The sequence below is a fragment of the Gymnoscopelus braueri genome, assembly GCF_963280865.1.
Source record: "Gymnoscopelus braueri genome assembly, chromosome: 17".
NCBI classification, from domain to species: domain Eukaryota; kingdom Metazoa; phylum Chordata; class Actinopteri; order Myctophiformes; family Myctophidae; genus Gymnoscopelus; species Gymnoscopelus braueri.
Genome location: NC_137617.1, coordinates 20,970,360 through 20,993,194, shown reverse-complemented (window position 1 = coordinate 20,993,194; position 22,835 = coordinate 20,970,360). Strand labels below are relative to the sequence as shown.

At 44.2% G+C, this 22,835-nt stretch overlaps 1 protein-coding gene across 1 annotated transcript in view; it reads left to right on the top strand.

Moving 5' to 3' along the window:
• The window catches only part of snx29 (sorting nexin 29), a 159,892-nt gene that overhangs the window by 97,055 nt on the left and 40,002 nt on the right, over positions 1-22,835 (top strand). Inside the window, 3 exon segments of the mRNA XM_080456032.1 lie at positions 1,785-1,901; positions 2,841-2,896; positions 3,399-3,480. Of these exon segments, the coding sequence (XP_080312158.1) occupies positions 1,785-1,901; positions 2,841-2,896; positions 3,399-3,480 (255 nt within the window).

Below are 22,835 nucleotides of genomic sequence, written 5' to 3'. Positions count from 1 at the left end.
TGACACACCAATGGTATGTTGGGAACTAGACTTCTGTAAATTTAAGCCCGTCCGTGCTTACATAGGGCTGCCCATTCAATAGTCTTTTGGACTGAAAATTTACGCCTATAATGACATATCCAAAACAGGGTTATTTTGGTTGATGACGCCGGTGGCTAGTAGCGGTGCAGCGCTAGCATGGAGCTACAGTAGATTCAGCTGTCTGCCATGATACTCTGCCAAACACACTTTGACAGCAGGTGTCCCCTAAACAGCCATGTTCGTCCTTCGCTTGCAAAGATGACCAAGCTACTTCACAATGTCTTGTGGGTACAAAGATGGTTGATGAGGCCCGATCCTTGCACGGAATGACCGGTTGCAGTGAGGGTATGTCTATGTGATGGTTTGGGGCTGGCTGGGTGAGAGGGAGGAACTGGCTCTGGTCTTGCGGGGCTGTCGCTTCTGTTCGGCTTCTTGGGTGCCGCACTTTTCCAGACTCTGCTACACCATGCTTGACTGCAACGCGCCAGTTGGAGCGATGTTGGGCAGGTCTCTGGATCCAGACCACAACTTTTGAGACTGGCCTTTAGGGTGTCCTTATAAAGTTTCTGCTGGCCGCCACGTGAGCGCTTGCCATGGTATAGTTCGCCGTACAGCAGCCTTTTTGGCAGTCGTTCATCTGGCATGCGGCAGACATGGCCATTGGCCCAAAATAGGGATGCCAGGGTTAATGTGGCTGATGCCGCCGGTGGCTAGTAGCGGTGCAGCTCTAGCATGGAGCGACAGCAGATTCAGCTGTCTGCCATGATACTCTGCTCTGCCAAACACACTTTGACAGCAGGTGTCCTCCAAACAGCACAGTGTGTGTCACGGCTGTCACTCTGTGTGGACTCACGACTGTCCCACTCTGTCCAGGATGGTTAGGGAGACGGCATGAGGGGAGACACACAGCCACACACACAGGGGCACGTGCATGGTCACCAATGCACAGGTGGCATACACACACAAACCACACGAGCAGATGTGTGCGCTGCTCTTGCTTGTTGCGGAGCTCACATAGGTAATGTGATGGCAGACCCATTATCTGGCCATATCACACATGAGGTAGGTGCAAATACACACAAACACACACATACACAGGCGCGCGCGCACACACACACGTACATCACGCAATGTCAAGGTTAGTTAGAGCTGATGACAATCGATTAGCAGGGAGACAGCGATCTGGCTGGCAGGATATGAACCGGTTTCACCTCTACTCTGTCTGTCTCTCTGTCATCTCCCTTTTCTCTGTTTCATTCACTCACACTGTCTTTCTGATTTCTCTGTGTCTCTCTCTCTCTCTCTCTCTCTCTCTCTCTCTCTCTCTCCCCCTCTCATCCGCTCCTCCTGTGTGAGTAGTGGGTTCTGAGAATGTGTCCTGCTGTCAGGCCTCATTACCTGTATCCCACAGCCTCCGACACCCTCACCCTGCTTCTGCCTGTGCACTGTAAAAGCCAGAGTGCTCAGTTAACTCTTGAGACTGTACACATTTAACCGCACATATCGCACACGTCCATGGTCCATTTAGTTACATGTTAAACCATGTTAAAGAACTACAGCGTGACCAATTTTGAAAACGTGACATTTCTACGTACGTGTGATTAAGTACGTGTGACCTGTAATTAAAGATTGTGTGCGGATCGTTCATTTCCCCATTTTATTTCTTTCTGTTGTGGGCACGTACAATACACGTGTGTGTGGGTGTTAATGTTGCTACGTGTTAAATTAATGTCCATATAATTTCTATTCCTGTGTGTGTGCAGGTGGCAGAGATGCACGGTGAGCTGATAGAGTTTAATGAGCGTTTGTACCGTTCCCTCATGGCCAAGGACCAGCTCATAGTCCACATGAGACAGGAACTCATCGACCTGAGAGGACCAGTGAGTACTGTGTACACACACACACACACACACACACACACACACACACACACACACACACACACACAGACACACCGTGTAGTGTTGATGGAAGCCCCAGGCTCCTGATAGGACCTCTTATCCCTCAGCCTCAGCCCTACACTGCTGGACCACTCATTGTGTTTGTGTGTGCGTGTGTGTGTGTGTGTGTGTGTGTGTGTGTGTGTGTGTGTGTGTGTGTGTGTGTGTGTGTGTGTGTGTGTGTGTGTGTGTGTGTGTGTGTGTGTGTGTGTGTGTGTGTGTGTGTGTGTGTGTGTGTGTGTGTGTGTGTGTGTGTGTGTGTGTGTGTGTGTGTGTGTGTGTGTGTGTGTGTGTGTGTGTGCTTGTGCGTGTGCAAGTGTGCGTGCATGAATTTGGTCACAATCCCAGCACGCTGTTAATATCCCTAGAGCTATTGACCAGACCTAGTTTCTCTCCTTCCCCCTCTCTCTCTCTCTCTCTCTGTCTGTCTGTGTCTCTCTCTCTATCTCTCCCTCTCCCTCTGTTTGGGTCTGTTCTGTGGACATTTGGAGGCGATTGCTTTGGGAACTGGTGACATAGTCGCTGAAAAAGCTCTCTTGCACACACACGCGCGCGCACACACACACACACACACACACACACACACACACACACACACACACACACACACACACACACACACACACACACACACACACACACACACACACACACACACACACACACACACACACACACACACACACATAGGCTATCATCAGCCAAGGACACTTTTTTTTCTGGGCTATTACAGGGACTTGAGGATACAGATAGATTAAAGTGGTATACAATACACACAACACTCAGAAAACAAACACATATGCAATAGGCACACATGCAATTCTCATGGCCCTGTGAGATTGTAGGGGGATATTTATGTCTGTCTCTCTCAATCTCTAGGTTCCAGGTGATTTGAGCCAGACGTCAGATGACCCAAGCCTTTCAGACTTTGACACGTAAGACTACAGCGTGACTAAGACTTTGTCGCACGACGATGTCACACGCCAAAAATAGCAGACCTACAAGCTGTGATTTTTTTTGAGTGCGACACCGTTGTGTGACGGAGCATACATTAGTCTTAAAGGGATAGTTCACCAAAAAAAAATCTTATTTTCTATAAATTACACACCCCATGAAGCCTTGAATTCATGGAGATTTGTTTTGCCTAAGCCAATAATTTCATTACCAGCAGAAAGATGCTAATGTGTCCAGTAGGAGACTCAAAGTTGACACTTTGAGTCTCCTACCGGAGCCGCCACCAGTTATCAAATGATTGGCTTAGGAATGCGACAAAAACAAAACGAATCTCCATGAGTGGGGTGAGTAATAGATAGAAAACAAGTCATTTTGGGGGTGAACTATCCCTTTAAGACTCTCTCTCTCTTTCTCTCTCTCTCTCTGTCTCGCTATACTGCACGAAAAAAAATGACCAAATGTGTGGTTTTGTGTGTCCTTCAGGGCTCACCGGGCTCTAATCAATGTGTGGATCCCATCGGTATTCCTCCAGGGCAGAGCTGCCAACGCCTACCATGTCTACCAGGTAACAGTAACACCCAGCAAAAGTCTGTTGCTCTGCTCCGAGGAGAGAGAAAAGAGGCTGTGCAGCTCAGCCCATTTTGGACGAGTTCCGCGGGCACCATGGTGTTGGTTGCCATCAGCCAACCTACAGAGAAGTGGTGCTTAAAGGACGACTTAACCCATTTTCAACCTATCTTCATATAATTGGTCCTCTAACTTATGCTCATGATAATATGGTATAATTTTTTTTCCTACCCTGTCTGTGTCTCAGAGGAGGGCTGTGGACAGTGCAGAAACCCGCCTAACAGTGACATCATCGATTGGGAATCCAAGCTAATAGAAACAGCAGGCTTTCTATTCCTGGAAAGTTAGCATGCTATAATGGAAGCCATTGCTCTCGCGTTAATAAAACGATGATGTCACTGGTAGGCATGTTCCTGAACTGTCCACAGCCCTTCTATGAGACACAGACCGAGTAGACAAAAATGGTACCATATTATCAGCATTAGTGAGGACCAATTATGTGAAGATATGTTGAAAATAGGTGAAGTCACCCTTTAAGTTGCACTCACCTGAAGTCACACGGACCATGAGTCTTGAGAGTGTTGGCACTAGGCATAGGTATGGATTTACTTAAACTAAATGTGGTTAAGTTTAGGCATGGGTTTAATTCATTCAATTTGATTGAGGTTAGTCAGTATATGGTTACATTTAGGCATTAGTTTGGTGTGGTTAAGGTCTTTTCACACCAGGAGCGACGCAAACAAGCGATATGAAAATGTTTCGCGATAATTTCACATCAAACTGTTATTTTGGCGATGTCCCATTCACACAGCTTGGTGATTTTGTTTGTGTAAAAAAACTTGTTTAGAAAAATAATTGCCTTGTTATCACACTCAGTGTGCATGTAATTATAACAGGCCTGCATCTTCAAAGTGGGACAAGGGGCGTGGCTACACGACACTGATTTGGACATTTGACGATGACACACAAAAGAAGAAGAAGAAACAGCACAAACAGCAGTTAAAATTAATGTGAATTAATCGCATAAAATAAACACTCACGGTGTGTACGGACCTTTAGGGTAAAGATCTGGGGTGGATGTTTGGACTTTTCTAGACATAACTTCTTGAGGGAGGAGGAGTGGTCACAATTCAAAAGGTGGCAACGTTGCCACCAAACATTTCAGCAGTATGAATCGTGGTACATTCATATATGTACTGTATTACGTCTTTGGAAAATAATTTGACTTGAAAAGACGAATAGTTAATGTTATAGTATTGATGAATCAATGTATCTATCTATCCAACCCACCCATTCACACACACATTCACACAGCGGCGGCGGAGGCAGCCATGCAAGGCACAAACCTGCTCATACGGGGTTAAAGGTTCAGTGTCTTGTATAACCCATTCAATCCGGGAATGCATCTGTGTCATTTTAGTTTTTTTTGTTGCAATAACCATTATTTTATACTTTGGGCTATTCAAAAATAGCAGATCTTCAAGCTCAGAGCACGGCACCAAGTGCCTTGCTACGAGCTTATAGATCTGCGGTGTTGCAAACCTTTGAATATATATTCTTATATATTTTTTTAAGCAAAAATGTTTAACTCAAATCTTTGCTTCTGTCTAGGGATTCTACAAATGTCTTCTAAATCATTTTTTTTAAAATAACTTATGTTGCTATAATATCAGTGGTTCTCAAATTTTTTTCATGTCAAGGAACCCCAAAATGAAAAGAAAAAGAAGTATTTGTCCGTGGACCCCCCCCCATCTCAAAATATTTTGTTCCAGGGACCCCCACCAGAAGCAAAGCTAGATTTGAGCTAAAAATGTACATATTAAAAGATTTGCGCACATATTCACGTTCTTTAGATCGACAAGCCTGTGTGCTGCACTATGAGCTTGTGGATCTGCTATGTTTGAATAGCCCAAAGAAATCTAAAAATGACACGGATGCTTTCCCGCTCTTAATGGGTTAAGTACACCTCGACACAATGCCAGAAGTAGACGGTGATCAAACGGGGAACCGTCCAGTTACCAACGTCCAACTGTTGGCCTGTGCATACTGTGGCCGTCTGTGTATTGTAAAACCACTTAAACCCTATCATATACTTGGTAGCCCGGGTCCCCCCAGGGGGCTCCTTTTCCCCCCTCAACACCAAATATTTTCGTGGGGAAACAGCTGATTTACAAGCTCACGACACACCGCGTTGCGACGCATCGTGGCGTGTTGTGAGAATGTAGATCTGCTATTTTCACGGAATGTTTGCCTCCCAGGAATAGGGAACGCTATAGGGTTCATGTGATTAATAGCCTCCATGTGGCCGATGCCAGTGAAAGTAGCTGGAAGAGTAGCTGTGCTTTTTGCGAAGTGAACTGCAGGAAAGCTTTGGGATCGTTTGTGTGCTTGTATCTGTCAGGCTGTCGACCGACGCAGACGAGAGCCCCTCATTCCCCCGGTAGCTGTTTTATCATGTCTCTCACATTAACAAGGTGTCACACCTCAGCTCTCACACAGCAGCGGTCCCAGGCTCCCTCCCGAGACGTAGACACTGAAAGTGAAACTGTCACACACACACACACACACACACACACACACACACACACACACACACACACACACAGGGAGATAAGCACGCATTCACTCAAAAACAGAGATACACGCACAGAAATGGAGAGAAATAATTCTACATAGGCAGGCGAACACGAGTGCTTAAACAGTAATACACACACACACACACACACACACACACACACACAGATACATGCACACGGAGAAATGGACACTCAACACGACCAATCCGGGTCCTCGCGCACACAAGTTCTGACTGTCTGCACAGTATACCAACGGGCCGAGCAACCAGACACCCCCCTCACGCGCAATATCAACCAAACACACACTCACGCAAGTAAGACGAGACACAGACCCCATACATTCAGTGTTGTGAGCATGTAGATCTGCTACAGTGTTTTCCACACAATGTGCAACCAAATAGACATCAGGCATTAGAGTAGTAATGTTAGCTAAGTGACTGACAGCTGTGATTGGCTACAGTGATCAGCTGCCCTCCCCTTTATACTGTATATACTATAATGCGAATTCACTACTCCAGCCTGAAACGTGGCGCCCTGTCCCTGTGACTCTATTCATGTAACTTTTTTCCTCCATTCTCCCTGACCGGAGTGACAGACGTGAGGAGAGAACATTAGGTGTGATATTGTAATTCCTTTGGCCCCTGCAGTCGTCAGACGGTGCAGCCGGCACAATCAAATTCTTGCTGATATTCATTGTTCAGGAGCACGGAGACGATGTTAGCGAACCGCGCCCGGTATTTTTCAGCTAAATTTGCACTCCTCACCTGTTAAAATGTTTTCCCCCGACGGAACACTCCAGCAACGAGGTGATACAAATTAGCTTTGATTTGGTTTGGGTGGAAATGCTGTGTCGCTGTGTTAATGTAAAAGTTTCTTTATTTAGTCTGTCTGAATATTTTTGTCTGCAGGAGCGGGGTGTATTATGTTTTCATGCCTTACTGCGAGCCAAAATGTCCTATTTGGGAGGATAAAGTAGTTGTACTTCTATATCAGAGTGTAGCATTGGCCAAAGAATCTTGTTCCCTGTGGTTAAGGAAAATATGTATTTCATACTTGTACTGTAGAAGGGCATCGTCACAGTTTGATTGTTCGTAACCTTTACCTTTGTTATTTATCTATTGAGTCAAATAGTAGGAAAACAGGGGACAATGGGGGGTGGATGCAGTTGAAAGGGTAATATAACATTAATATAAAAACAAATGACATGGTATTTTTTCTTTAAAACCGTTTCATTGTGATACCAGTAAATAAAATGGTAACTTCAAGTATACTACGTTGGTTCCATTGATCCAAGCCAAGACATAATCAATTGATTGATCATTAAAATGAATATGCTCTGGAAACCCACACGGCTCACCCATCTGACTACTTAACATGGCTACTGTGTTAATAGAATAATTTTTTTTTATTTTAAAATATAATTTGTATTCCTGAGATTCATGTCATTATAATAATAATAAAGTAGTAGTTTTGTCATCACCTGGGCGCTGTATTTTTTATCATTCATTTTTGCTTTTTAACAAACAATTTTCTCCCCAATTTAGTCGTTATGACAATGAATTGCTCCCCTACAGTACACACATTTGTGTGTTGTCACTGCTGTTGTATCCTACTGACTCACTGTCAGTGAGGAGCCTCCACCTGGAGGACGTAGAGCCTTCGTCCTACTCCTCCAACACTCCCTGCCGACAGGTGCCGCCCTGCTGACAGGTGCTGCCCTATATCTGCTATTCAAAAATACTATACTAAAAATACTATTATTTTTGAAAAATCGTGAAAATGTGTGCAAATCAAAATATTTTTTTAAGCGAACATTTGTAACTGTCAAATGTCTCAACAAATGTCTTAATTTTTCTGAAAAACTGTTGTTGCTATATCAGTGGTGCTCAAACCTTTTCTTGTCAAGGACCCCCAAAATTATATGTATTTGGCCGCCGACCCCCATCAAAATATGCTGTTCCGGCGCTCAGGTGGTGCAGTGGTAAAGTCCCTGCCCACCACCACGGAGGTTGCCGGTTCAAATCCACCGTGGTGCATCCGGTTGTTCCAGGGACCCCCCCCCCCAGAAGCAAAGATTTGAGTTAGAAATGTTGTTTCCAAAAATATATGTATTCAAAAATGTGCACAAATGTTCAAGATTTTTGCCACGCTATGATCTTGTAGATCTGCTATTTTTGAATAGCCAAAGTAAAAAAATAATGGTTACAGCTAAAATCAAAAATGACACAGATGCGTTCCCGGATTGAATGGGTTAATATAGACATTCGACAAAGCCGGATGCACCACAGTGGATTCGAACCCACAACCTCCGCGGTGGTGGGCAGGCACCTCACCACTGCGGCACCCGAGTGCTTGGGTGCTGTATTAGCAGCTGTGTAATTGTCCCGGACGTTAAGCCAGAGTTTTGGGCTTGGAGAAAGGTGTAAGAAAGGCACTCTACAAATTATTAATGTTAATAATTATCTTGTTTGTGCGTGCGAGACCACATTGATTCCTATGGTAGAATGGGAGCGTTGTCTAACATGATGCCGGTTTGCAACGGTTGCTAAGCTAGCATTGAACAATAGATATTGTTGGTTAGGGCTTAGCGGGTGTGTGTGTGTGTGTGTGTGTGCGCGCGTGGTGTGTGTCACCTGATCAAATATTCATGAGCTGTGGAAATCACAGAAACAAATTTTTCCTGATAATGGCTTTGTTCAAGGCTCTACATGAACTCATATGTACAGAGGATGCAGTACACAATCTCTCTCTAACACAAACGCACATGCACACACACACACACACACACACACACACACACACACACACACACACACACACACACACACACACACACACACACACGCGCGTTCTGTCTCTCTCTTTCATATCCTCATACTGTACCTCCTGTAGCATGGAATATTCCAATACCACGTCTTGGCTTTAGGCAGCAATCACACGTCCCCATGCACCTGCAATTTCAGATAAACAGTATAGATCAACTGACGATGTTGAATCCAAACATTCTGAGCGCGTGCTATCGATTTTTAATGGTATTTTCCTGCGAGCCTGTTGTCCAGAGGCCATATAATAGAGTCCTGTCTGGACTATTGAAGCTGTGTTTCTCTGAGCTGGATTAGTCTAATGGCTCCCCGCGGAGGCAGCGATTGTCTGTGAGACAGTCGTAACGGATGGCTGAGGTTACCGGAGCCATTGTTGCTGAGGTGAGCCCGGGTGCAGGTGATTGATCACAGAGAATGAAATGACTGGAGGAAATCATTATTTTTAGAATGTCCCCCATACTGTACGTGTGGATGTACACACGCACGCACGCACGTACACACACACACACACACACACACACGCACACACACGCACACACCTACATGCACGTGCCTCCATGTTTAGATACAGGGACGCACACGTCCAAAATGTGTTGGGACACACAAACACACACACACACATGCACACAAACTCTTTTGTTGTACAATTACACTATTACTATTTTAATACACTTTGATTCTTTCATTTAACTCTGAGAGAGTAGAAAGGATTTTACTGTCTCTCTCTAGTGCATCTCCCACATAGACACACACACACACACACACACACACACACACACACACACACACACACACACACACACACACACACACACACACACACACACACACACACACACACACACACACACATGTGTAAGTGACAGAGGGTGTTTGGAGGGGTTTTAGGCTGAGTGGGTTGGAGATTGGAGACAGATGTCAGGGCCCAGGGTAAGTCTCTCATCTTCTCTCACTCGCTCGATGCCCCCCATTTGTCAGAGAGACTGTCCCCCCTGACCCTGAAGTTTGATTTCCCCACAGCCACCTGTGCTGGTTGCAAGTGTCCATGAGCAAGGCACACCCCACTCGGTGCTCATTTGAGGCAGTTTGTCTGGCATTCCACTGCGGCCACTACGGCGCTCAATGGGGATTGAGCGACTTGGTGCTCCATGATGAAAAATAAAAAGCAATGCTCTCTGGTCTACACCTTCTCTTCTCGCTTCACCCTGCTGGTACATGACTTTACAGCAGAGGTGAATTGCCTCCAGTCTGTCTTTGCCTTTCCTTAAAGCCACTTTGACCCCACGCCACCTGAAATGACTGGCATTCAAAGACCCACAAGTTCTTATGATGGATGGAGCGATAGGTAGAGAGAGAGAGAGAGAAAATGTCAGAGGAACAGAGATCGATACAGAAAGACAGAAAGGATTTTAGAAAAGAGAGACAAAGGGAGAGAGGGAGGGAAGGAAAGGGTGATCGAAAGAGGTAGAGATTTGCGCCATTATCACTGGGGGTTTTGTTGTTGCAACGCACCATCCCTCCGGGATACTCACCCCTCCGTCCTTCCATCCCTCCCTGTGCCTCTCCTTCTCCACCTCCCTATGAACCTGTAATGAGAGAATTATACCGGCAGTGCAATACCTATATCTCCCCTGGCCGAACAGGCTTTCCGTCTTATGGAAAGACATACATCTTACGGATTACAGCTTTAAATTGGGCTTTTTCTTCTTTTCTTTATTGAGACCTATAGCATGTGTTCAAACCACTACATTGTCTTGTAGATGGTCATCTCCCTATACCAGAGATTTGTCTTTTATTGCTTTATTTTCCCCGGAACACACTGAATGCGGCGGGGATCATGCAGTGATCACTCTCACCTGTAGGTTTGCACTTCACAACATCTGGAGGATCAGACCCTTCCCCACCAAGGAGTATGCCCAGCTCCTTATCCAAGCCACCAGGCTTATCTGGAGGCTCGACTACTGCAACTCTCTCCTTGCTGGTCAGCCTGCCTGCTCCCTCAAACCTGATACAAAAGGCCATGGCACCACACCTGGTCTTCAGCCTCCCAAATTGTTAATGTCTCTGAACTTCTGTGCTCCCTTCATTGGCTCCAAATTGTTGCCTGCATCCAATTCAAAACACTGGTCATGACCTACAATACCAGGTGACCAAGGGCATGCCGACCTGCAGGATATGACCCAGAGCTATTCACCTCTTCCTGCACACTTAGCTCAGCAAACAACGTTTGTCTGTCCCTCCTGTCCCTATAACACCCTGGCCAACACTCCAAGTGACCTAGACTCTATTACCTTCTGGCTCCCAAGCTGTGGAATGACCCCGAAAATACACCTCTTCACTTGCTCCATCTTAGTTCCGAGGGCCATCGAGAACTATCAGACTAGATGGCCGTGAAATATAATTTAAATACACGCAAGCTGTAACCCAAAACTCATTCTGAATACAAAGTTTGCCTTGTCAGCTGTGGTTAAATGAGCCAATTGGCAATTAATTCGATTGATGATTCCCCATAATGTAATATTTACACTAACACTAAATTAGATTATTGGATGATATGTGACCAAATTTGACTGGGAGACAGTCATCTAGCATTTTTTCATTTTCATTTTTTCATGTCATATGAAAGCAGGGAATCAAAATAATGATATATTGGTTAATAAGATTGAGTGAATAATTTTGTACTACAGCTTATAGAACTGAAGTCGAGTTAAAACTCTTAAGTAGAGAAAACACCATTTCAATGGCTCTCATTCAGAGTAGCACTACTGGGCTCCAGTCCAGCGAAATGACTGTCCTCCAGTCAAAAAGGGTCACATATATCCTGTTTACATGCTCCATTTGAGTAGGCAGGTAGAATAAGGTTCTGACATGCTGCATGCACCAAATGTAGCACTTGGCAACGGGCAAAAAAGCAACAGCTTTATCTGAATATTAATTGAGTTATTAAACAGGAGAAGGCAAGCCCAGGATGTACTTGGTGCCCCATATCAAACCTATTTTGCTACTGTAGCTACTCAAAGACGCTTTTCAAAAACAAAAATAGCTTTATCAAAGCAAAAACTAATACAAGGATTTAGGGGTTACAATGTAACAAAATAGAAATTGTTAGAAGTAGAACAGTAAAACAATGAAAATGGGATTATGTGGGGAAGGCAAGTCTGAAGAGGTGGGTTTAGAGGGCATTATTAAAAGAAGAGTGGGTGTGAGCTTTGATTTGAGTTGGAAGTCAGTTCCATAGAGAGCAGGAACTGAGTAAACCCTGTTACCCCAGGTTCTGTGATTGGTCTTGGGGATTTTTAGGAGGTTGGCATCCCTGGACCGGAGGGAGTGGGAGGGAACATGATGATGGAGGAGTTCGGTGAGGCAGGGGGGGAGCTACGATGTTGAGGGCCTTGTAGGTGGTGAGTAGTGTTTTGAAATGCATGCTGTGTTTGACTGGTAGCCAGTGAAGGTCATAGAGGACTGGTGTGATGTGGTCTCTGGAGCTGTTGAGTAGGCGGGCAGCAGAGTTCTGTACATACTGTACTGTTGCTACTGTTCCATCTACCTTCCTTATCTCTTGCTCTGCTAGTGCATGGTCTGCTTGCAGGTAGCTACAGTAATGGAGGGGCAAGCTTCACGCCACCAGGGAAGAGAGAGAGAGAGAGAGCGAGATGGATAGAGACGGAGTGAAAAAAACACTTCTGATGCATAAAGTATAGTACTCATGCGATCAACCCCTCAACGCACACTTTGACATTCCAATAGATTTAGTTAGTTCCTGCTTATTGAATTTCATCTCCTTCCTTTGCCCACAAACACACTTTTATGGAAGAGGTTTTGGAAACGTTGCAAACAATGGTCTCGTAACTCCCTCCCTGGCCGAGATGGATCAGAGTTCAGTGTTCCATTTGACTTACCGTACTTTGCAGTGTTCAGGAGAGAAGTGTCCACAGTTGTAATACAGAGGAGTGGACAAATGCAACCAAATGTAACCACATGTGTTACGACCCCCTGTCTAGGGTAGGGGAGGTGACATAATAATGGAGGACAAAGTCGCTTTCAAAAATGAATTGATTTTATTTTCCTTTTTTTGTGCAGAGATTTCAAGCTCTTTTTGTCTTTTTTTCATAAGTGCCAAAAACTTCAGGGTGTCGGTTTACATTGGCAAAATGTCTACCTATTAAAGAAAATTACCCCCTGACCTAAACCTAACAAAAGAAAAATACAATTGCTAAACTTACTTACCTAACTAATGAATAAACAGAAACAAATAACAAAGTGGTTAAACCAAATAAGAAGACCAAACACCCCTACAAGGCAAGTGAACAGATTAATACAATAATGAATGAAATAGGCAAATATATACAAAGTAACTAACTCAATAATACGGGTCAGAAAACAAGGTCAAACAAAGTAACTGAAGGACAAAGGAACGAACAAACAAACAAACAAACAAACAGGCTACATGGGTTCGGGGAGACAGAGGGATTGAATCTCTGCTTGCTCTTTCAAATGAGAGCGACCAGTCCCCATGACAGTCAGGGCAGAAATGAGCTTTTGTAGGTGAGCTTCAGAGAACAGCCAACCCTGGCTTGGGCGGAGACAAAGGGACGACGAATGGGAGCAGGGGAACAGGGCCAGAGGCTGGACCTGTCAATCTGGACAGCTGGAAGTCAATCACTCACTCACTCATACCAGCACCACACCCAGACTCAGACTCACAGCTTCCACCACCACTCATGACCTTATATGGAACATAGAAAAACAATATAACACAAACCACAAATCGCACAATATTCCAAAGCATCATAATTATACCTAAATAAACCAAATACAAATATATAATAATAAATACAAATACGGCTGGCCGTAACACCCCCCTCCCTAAAGAAAACTCCCCCCCCAAAAATCTCCAGAAGGGGCCAAACGAGAGACACATAATGCACAGCCGAACTCACCATCCTAAGTTTCAAAAATGAGGTCCCTCAACCTCCAAAGTGTGAATATGCTCAAATCAGTGATTGGAATTTACTGCAAAACACATGAGGTACACCTCGCTGTTTTCTGTAACGTGGAGGGTGTATTACAAAGCCCGAGTGGCACAAACGCATAAAACACCATCGGAATAATAAAAACAGGACTACAAATGTATGCGAGTGTTAAAAGGGGTCTGCCAATAACCCTTTAACAAAATGACCAAACACAGAAGTTGCTACGAAATGTCTGTTGTGCATGTTCCCCCAAAGAAGGCTGTCTTTTTTATTCTTTCTAAAAAACACAAATTTAAGCCATAGCTTTTTTTTGGAGAACAAAGTGCAAGTGCACTAGACAAAACGAAAACCAATGGCAGGGTTTTTCCAAATTCACGATATTTTTTTTTGCATATTTACAAATCGAACGAAGACACAATCCGAAAAACACACGAAGGGGAGGAAAAGGGGTACGAACGAAGTTATCGAGTGGGAAAAATCGAATACACGATCACTGAGTGGGTAATAGGGATTCAAAGAGAAAACGAGTGGGTAAGGGCACAAAGTTTCTTCTGTCATGTGTGCCCTCCCAAGCACAGATGACAGAAGCGAGCAAAAATACTGAACAAAAAGACTAAGACACGACCTAAGTCACCACACAAAACAGATGATCATCCTAATACACAGACACACACGCGTTTAACTAATTCCTCGGTGCACGCAGCAACCTGGGACACAGAATCAACCTTTTGTTCATTATTTGAATTCCTCTAATAGGACTAACTCAAGAACTGGTGAATAGTCAAAACGTTGCTTGCTGAGCACCATTTATCAAAAACAGTCTTATCTCGTACAAATTCCACATGTTTGAAGGGCGTTTTTTTTTCACTCTTCTTTTTGTTGTAGAGTGGGACATGCCGAAATGAGGTGACCCTTTTCATGACAATAGAAACAGTCACGAGTCTCCGAACCGGAGACAACGTTAGAACCAGAACGAGGTGGGCTTTGTTGACACAGAGATTCTTTGATTCCCCCCACTCTGCCGCCCGTAGAATTGCGGCGTGCAGAGGGAGCAGAAAACACAGATCGGTGTGTCAAAACAAACTCATCGGCGCACACCGCAGCTTTAGCCACATTATCTACCTTCTGCTCGTTTAAGTAGACAACAATACGCTCAGGTAGACAGGATTTAAATTCCTCTAATAACACCAAATCACGAAGCTGGTGAATAGTCAATACCTTGTTCGCAGTGCACCATTTGTCAAACAAGACACTTTTCTCCCTGGCAAATTCCACATGTGTTTGGTTGGCAGTCTTTTCACAGGACCTAAACCTTTGGCGGTACGCCTCCGGCACTAACTCATATGCCCGTAGTATGGTTTCTTTTACAACTTCATACTTGCGGCTCTCTTCAACAGTTAAGGCTGCACACACATCCCGAGCTTTTCCCACTAATTTGCATTGCAGTAATAGACTCCACATATTCTTAGGCCATTTCACCGTGGTTGCAATGCGCTCAAAAGTGTCAAAGTAAGAATCAAGTTCTGTCTCTTTAAAGTGTGGTACCAGAGGAATATGCTTACTGACGTTGAAATCTGGATGGCATCCCGAAGTTCCAGAACCACTTGTCCTGCTTAGCTGAGGGGCAGGTGACCTGTCGAGCTCTGCGGCCCTGATGCGGAGTTGCATCAGCTCAACCTCCTTGGTTTTTGTTGCGAGTTCCACCTCTCGGAGGCGGAGGGCCAGCCCTAGACTATGTGAGTCCCCCCCAGCAGTGATGCGAGCTATAAGCGGGTCTGTTTCTGAGTCCTGAGGTGAGGCCTTAGCCTCTCCATCCTCAAGCTCAGTGAGCGCAGGGGAGTCTGTGTCAGCAGCCACCTCCACATTCTCACCCGAACGCCCAGCCATATTCTCCGCCAGCCCGGTGCTTACACACTTTATGAGCCCTTTTTCAGTAAGTTTTTCCTCTACTAAAGACCTTAGTTCGGCCTTATTGGCACCCGATGGGACCGAAATTTTGAAGACTTTTGCAATCAAATTTAACTCAATTTTAGTGCATTTATCTAATTTTTCTAAAGTGGGAGAAGTTGGGAAAGTGAATACAACCTCCTCTGTTTCTACAGCGGACATCACAATGAATCAAATACTGTACCTAACCTGCCAACCAAAAACTGGAACAAAGCTTAATTGACTACTCACCAGAACCAAACCAAACCCATGAACCTGTTAAAACGAACGAATTAAACCGAATTGAACGAATACTCAAAAAGTAACTTTCAAAAAAGGAATACGTTTCAGGGGTAAAATTTTTAAACCGAGCCGAGTCCCCAAATTATGTTATAATTTGGATCGATATTACGCTATAATTTGGACCGGACGAGCCCCCAAATTATGTTACGACCCCCTGTCTAGGGTAGGGGAGGTGACATAATAATGGAGGACAAAGTCGCTTTCAAAAATGAATTGATTTTATTTTCCTTTTTTTGTGCAGAGATTTCAAGCTCTTTTTGTCTTTTTTTCATAAGTGCCAAAAACTTCAGGGTGTCGGTTTACATTGGCAAAATGTCTACCTATTAAAGAAAATTACCCCCTGACCTAAACCTAACAAAAGAAAAATACAATTGCTAAACTTACTTACCTAACTAATGAATAAACAGAAACAAATAACAAAGTGGTTAAACCAAATAAGAAGACCAAACACCCCTACAAGGCAAGTGAACAGATTAATACAATAATGAATGAAATAGGCAAATATATACAAAGTAACTAACTCAATAATACGGGTCAGAAAACAAGGTCAAACAAAGTAACTGAAGGACAAAGGAACGAACAAACACCAAACAAACAGGCTACATGGGTTCGGGGAGACAGAGGGATTGAATCTCTGCTTGCTCTTTCAAATGAGAGCGACCAGTCCCCATGACAGTCAGGGCAGAAATGAGCTTTTGTAGGTGAGCTTCAGAGAACAGCCAACCCTGGCTTGGGCGGAGACAAAGGGACGACGAATGGGAGCAGGGGAACAGGGCCAGAGGCTGGACCTGTCAATCTGGACAGCTGGAAGTCAATCACTCACTCACTCATACCAGCACCACACCCAGACTCAGACTCACAGCTTCCACCACCACTCATGACCTTATATGGAACATAGAAAAACAATATAACACAAACCACAAATCGCACAATATTCCAAAGCATCATAATTATACCTAAATAAACCAAATACAAATATATAATAATAAATACAAATACGGCTGGCCGTAACAACATGGATCCTTACACTTGTACACAAGTGAATTAGAAAGCGATAGGCTTTTACTATGTACAGTACCAGGATGGATGCCTGAGCTCCCAGCAACCCTACTTCACTAGCTCTCTCTCCCTCTCTTTCAATTCAGAATGAGCTATTCTCTTTGATCAGTGAAATGCAGCTGAGCCTATCACTTCCACACGTGCAGTCAGTCTACCGTGAAGCCGGATTTATACGTACTTAGTTGCGTGCTTGTGTCACTCACCCAAAATAGCCGATCTGCAAACTCACAACACATTGCAACGTGCCATGTTGTGAGATTGTATATCAGTTTCTTTTTGTGTGCAACACTACGGAGCAAACAAAGTATATACAGTACGTAAATATCAAGCCCTTAACTCTCTTGCATTCTCTTTCGTTCTTTATGGGCTTGTGTTCATTTCTTTTACGCATAATTGCACTATTCGTTATATGGCGTTTGTGTACAACATCAGTAAACCGATGACACGTATTAGATACTACTACTTATAGCTCTGGATCACAGAGTTGTGTGCAAAAATGTAGCGCAGTCCCTGTACAAGATACATTGACACGTTTCATTCAAATGCATGTGGTGCTGCATATATAAACAGTTGTTTACACATGTAAAGCCAAATTAATGAACAAAGTGTGCGAGTGATGCATGATTCATACGAGGAGACCATTTATATATTTACTGTTAGAGAGATGGAGAGGGAGAGAGGGATGAGACACGTACTGTAGTGTAACATTCATAAGTCGCTCTGTTTACGCTTCCAAAGCCACGGTAAGACAGCGAGAGATGAAGAAAAAAAAAACGTCCCAGCATTCCAATTAATTGCAGTTACGTAAGCTACCTTTGGCACCGTGTGCCTTCCAGACTCTTTAATATGCACCGAACCTAGCGCATAAATCAGCCGCTCGCTGAATAATTGAGACATCCTCATTGACACGCAGTCAAATGTGCGGGCACTGCTCGCCTGCAGTCTGATTGGCCCCCGGTAATGCCCTCGCCGCCCGCCCGCCCACCCTCGGGAGCAATGCACTGTGGGGAATGCGTTAGGAGCTTTAATGGCTTTATTACTGGTTCGCTTTGACTGGGGCTGACCTGTGAGACTAAGTGTTTTACATCCAGACCGAGTTTGATTTGGTTTGCACTGAACCCTCTGATTAGCCTTGAGTCTTGCACAGAGATGTGCTACTCTGACTGTGGAGATGAGGCATCCATATGTATTAATGCAAAGTGTGCGTGCGTGTGTGCGTGTGGATACAATAGTCCTCTATTGCTGTGGGGAAATTCAGTCTCTAGAGGTAGTACAGCAGTTAGAGTATAATTTAATATCATTTGGTGTGGGGTGTTTTTTTGGAATGGAATATCTGCCTATTTTTGCCGAATGTTTGCCTATTTTGGCCAAATGTTCACCTTTGACATGCCCAGAATAGGGACGCAATGGTTCATATGGCTAACTCAGAGCTAACTCTCAGATTCTTATGGGTCAATTCTAAATGTACACTACAGATTTTACTGTGTGGGGTAGTTGTATACTGTATGCGTGTCTTTTCAGCTATACGCGTGTGTGTGTGTGTGTGTGTGTGTGCGCGCGGGTGTGTGTGCGGGTGTGTGTGTGTGTGTGTGTGCGGGTGTGTATGCGGGTGTGCAGACCATTATAGCTATGGTAATGTCGGGGTGGCGGCTGAGGGAGATAACTATTATGTTGATGATGGTGATGATGAATGTTTTACTATGATGATGATGATAATTACAGCCATCGTCTTACTCTCATCCATCAGTCACACACTAAACTCCCTCAGGAGAGCACAGGGGACGCTTTCAGCAGACGCAACGCCATCTTAAATAGCAGCACCAGATTGCTATAATTTTGGGATATCATGTCACCGAAGAATATTTGCATTTGAATGCGATTTTGCTGACACACTTATTCAGCAATGATCAGCAATAGTATGTGGGGGTAACCAATTATGTAATGAAAATTGAACATTCGCTGAAAATAGCAGATCTACAAGCTCACAACGCGTCACGATGCGTTGTGAGCTTGTAGATTGGCTATTTTCGGTGAAGATATTTGGTGTAGAGGGAAAAAAGAGGGGAGGGGGACCGAGTACAGTATAGACCCCTGGGGGACCCCAGTTAAAGTATATAGGGTTTAAGTGGTTAGTTTGACACTAGTATATCAGGCCAATATGTATATGAGGCAAAAGTTTAATTTTGCCTGATGAAGAGCTAGTCAAAACTTTGCCTTGTGAAAAAGATTGTTTGGGAGCTGCAATCCAGTATGCAGATAATTGAACATCTCTATGATCTGTCTTGTTATCAACACCTGACCTAAAACAGGTACAAGATGTGCACACAGTCTCCCCATTGAAATGCAAATAACCCCCAATTAAAATGTAGCTTATGTTAATCTAAGAGTAGTATTTGTCTAATCTTATATTAAAATTGCCTAATAGGTCGACCAACGTCACAAACATATCATCGGGACTTGCAACGTGCTCCGTTGCTCCCATCCGCACCCAACTTTTCACAAACACTGTTCAGGGATCTGCCATGACAGTATTCACACCCAAGGGCCCCTTGCCCCGGGGGCCACACACGCACCGTTGCTCAGATCCACACAAAACTTGGCACAAACACGTGCGCTGTTGCTCCGATCTACACCAAACTTGGCACAGACACTGTAGCATGAGAATAGTCACACCAGGGACCATGTGTGGCCCCCATGGGGCCCCAAGGGCCCAAAGGCACTCCGTTTCTCCAATCCGCACCAAACTTGGCACAAACACTGTTCAGGGTCTGCCATGAGAATAGTTAAAACAGTTAAAAAACAACCTTTTGGATGTGTTTGCCTGTATTGGACTGCTTTAATGGTTTTGACCTCTGCCTGCTTCATGTCAATGTAAGCCTTTTCCCTTTAGTTTGGTCGCTATTAAACTGTTGGAGCTTACTCTGCCTGTGTTGCCTGCATTTGGGTTCTACCTTGACACACGCCCTGACATAAAATGGGAATAACTCTAGTGTATTAAATATGGTTATGTCCTGTAACATCCGGTTTCACTTCCAGCGACTCCCGTATGTCCACGTACTTCGGACGGTCACGCTGTGCCAAATCTGCCAACTGTATAATGCCGCTGGTGGCGCTGCACACCGCATACCAAACCAAAGTCTCTGTACGAACCTCATAACAACTCGACTAAATAAAGTTTCTCTGATGTTGATTGTGATTCTGAGCCATAGTCTCACCTTCCCTCTCATGGCAAAGGATTGCTGAGCCGTGGCGTAATCTTTTGAAGCCGAACGGCAAGAGATCACTCATCTGTGAGATCATACTCCCAAGTCCCACTGGGACCCGTAATCATCGATAGAAACTTCAAAGATGGACACATCTGCAGGCGAAAATTGGGATGTGTAGAAAAAGGAAAAGTAGTTGGTCAGGTTCTCTCTCTCTCTCTCTCTCTCTCTCTCTCTCTCTCTCTCTCTCTCTCTCTCTCTCTCTCTCTCTCTCTCTCTCTCTCTCTCTCTCTCTCTCTCTCTCTCTCAATCATCTCTGTGCTCAGAGATATTGTCTAAACCAACCAGTGAAAAAGGGGTAGGAGGGTAGAGAGAGTAAAGAAAAATGGAGAGTAAAAGAGGGAGAGTGAGAGCAATGGCACAGAAAATGGTGAATCAGTATAAACCCTAAACATATTCATCATAATTACGCAAATGTTACAAGCTACGCAATGTCAATTTCCACGTGTTGTGTTGTCTTCTGTTGTCTTCTGAAATCGTGAAACAGCACCTAAATTGCAACGAGGATTTCTTCAACTACAGGCTGAAGCTGTCTTCCTTGATTTGTGCTCTCTGCCAGTCTATTTTAACAATATAGCTCTCTATCGTTTCAAATGTAACCCTTTGTTGGTTTATTGCCTCGATATTGTATGTTTCGGGCTTGAGCACAGACAAAGACAAAGAGGAAGAGAAGCTGAGTGAAGGAAAAAGCGGAGGGATGGAGGAAGCAAGCTTCAGAGACGGGAGGATGAAAAATAGAATGGGCAGAGAGATGGAGGGTTTGGGAGAGGAGGAGGAGAATATAGGGGAGGAAAAGACACAAGGAGGAGGCATTTGACAAGAGAGGAAGGAGACAGCGACAAAACAAAGAACAGATCAAGGGAAGCGATAAGACCTTTTCCGGCTCGTCCGGCTCGTGTTGTTGAAGACAGGTGCGTAGAAGAAGATAAAATAAGATTCTAAACACAATTTTTCACAAAAGTGTTAATTGATGTTAATATTTTAATAGAAACAAACTGAAGGATATACAGTCCATGCCAGGAATTCCAAATATACCACAGTGAATGCATAAAAAAATACTTTATGTTGGAATATTGGAGCTCCAAGGTTTAAAGTTTATTTTTAGTGCATTGGCGACTTCCGTCGGTTGGTCGGTCCATCCAGAACAGGATATCTCCAAAACACACCTGAGCATGAACCCTACTGATTTTGGTAACCCCATGGCTTTTCCTCAATGCCAGCCTTGCACCTGAATTGGAACTTGTTTTCTGTTTTAAAGTAACTTTGTAGCATTTTAATTATACTTTGATTAATTGTACTATCCACTGGTCTGTGGTGCATCTGGCTTTGTAGATATCTATACGAACACAATTGACCAGTGTTCAGGGGAGAGAAGCCGGGCAGGGAGGGTGATATTTGTCATTGCACGTAATCCTACGGGCTGGGGCGGCACCTGTCACTCAGCAGGGAGTGTTGGGTGGGAGGAGTAGAACGAAGGTTATATGTCCCCCCCCCCCCACACAGACACACACACAGACACAGACACAGACACACAGACACACAGACACACACACACACACCATGATGAGTCATCACGGTGTAATTTGCAATGTTAAACCCAAAATCAATTTGGGTTTAAAATTTAAAATTTTTAACATTTAAAATTTTTCTTATTTCCACACAACTCCTTTATGCTATATTAATGACATAGTTAAATATTGAAAATGGGTGGTCTTCCCCTTTAAGTAAAGTGTTACCAAATAAACTGTATCAAGCTAACACAACTCTAAACTGAACTTCTTGCCACAGGAGTCAACAGTAAAATAAATGATTATGGCCGATTCAAGGTTTACTCCTGGTGCTATTAGTGCTCACTTACAAACCTCCTCCAACTCCCCTTCAGCAGAGAGAGAGTGTAGGACACACTAAAGGTGAAAGCCTTTACTTTATCTGTCAAAGTAAATATATCTCAGGCTTATTGGTCGATCCAGGAGTAGTTAACGCCGCATGATAGAGGGCAGAGAGGTCTGGATACTGAGTTTTAGTTTGACAGGAAAAGAGAAGAGAGGGAGGAAGGAAGAGATGGCAGAGGGAGTGAGTTTAAATTACTGCTTAGAGCAATAACACAAGAGCAATAGTTCATAATAAAATACTCACAAGGACCCATTTGGACGACCTACTGTATGGCAGAACGCAGGGTGCAATAGTGTTTTTGCTTTAGTTTAAGCAGCTCCTTATCGGGGCGCACGGGCCAAAGGGGTTGTATTTTTTTTTTAAGAAATAAGTTATGGGTGTATTTTGGACGTGACGCTCCGCCAATCCGTGAAGCCGGCGGTTTGGTTGGCCAATCTGGAAAGCCGATGCATACAATATCCCGAACACACTTCTTCACACGCTCTCCAGGAACTGTACAAGAAGCGGTGTATCATCAAAGACCAGCCCATCATCAAGG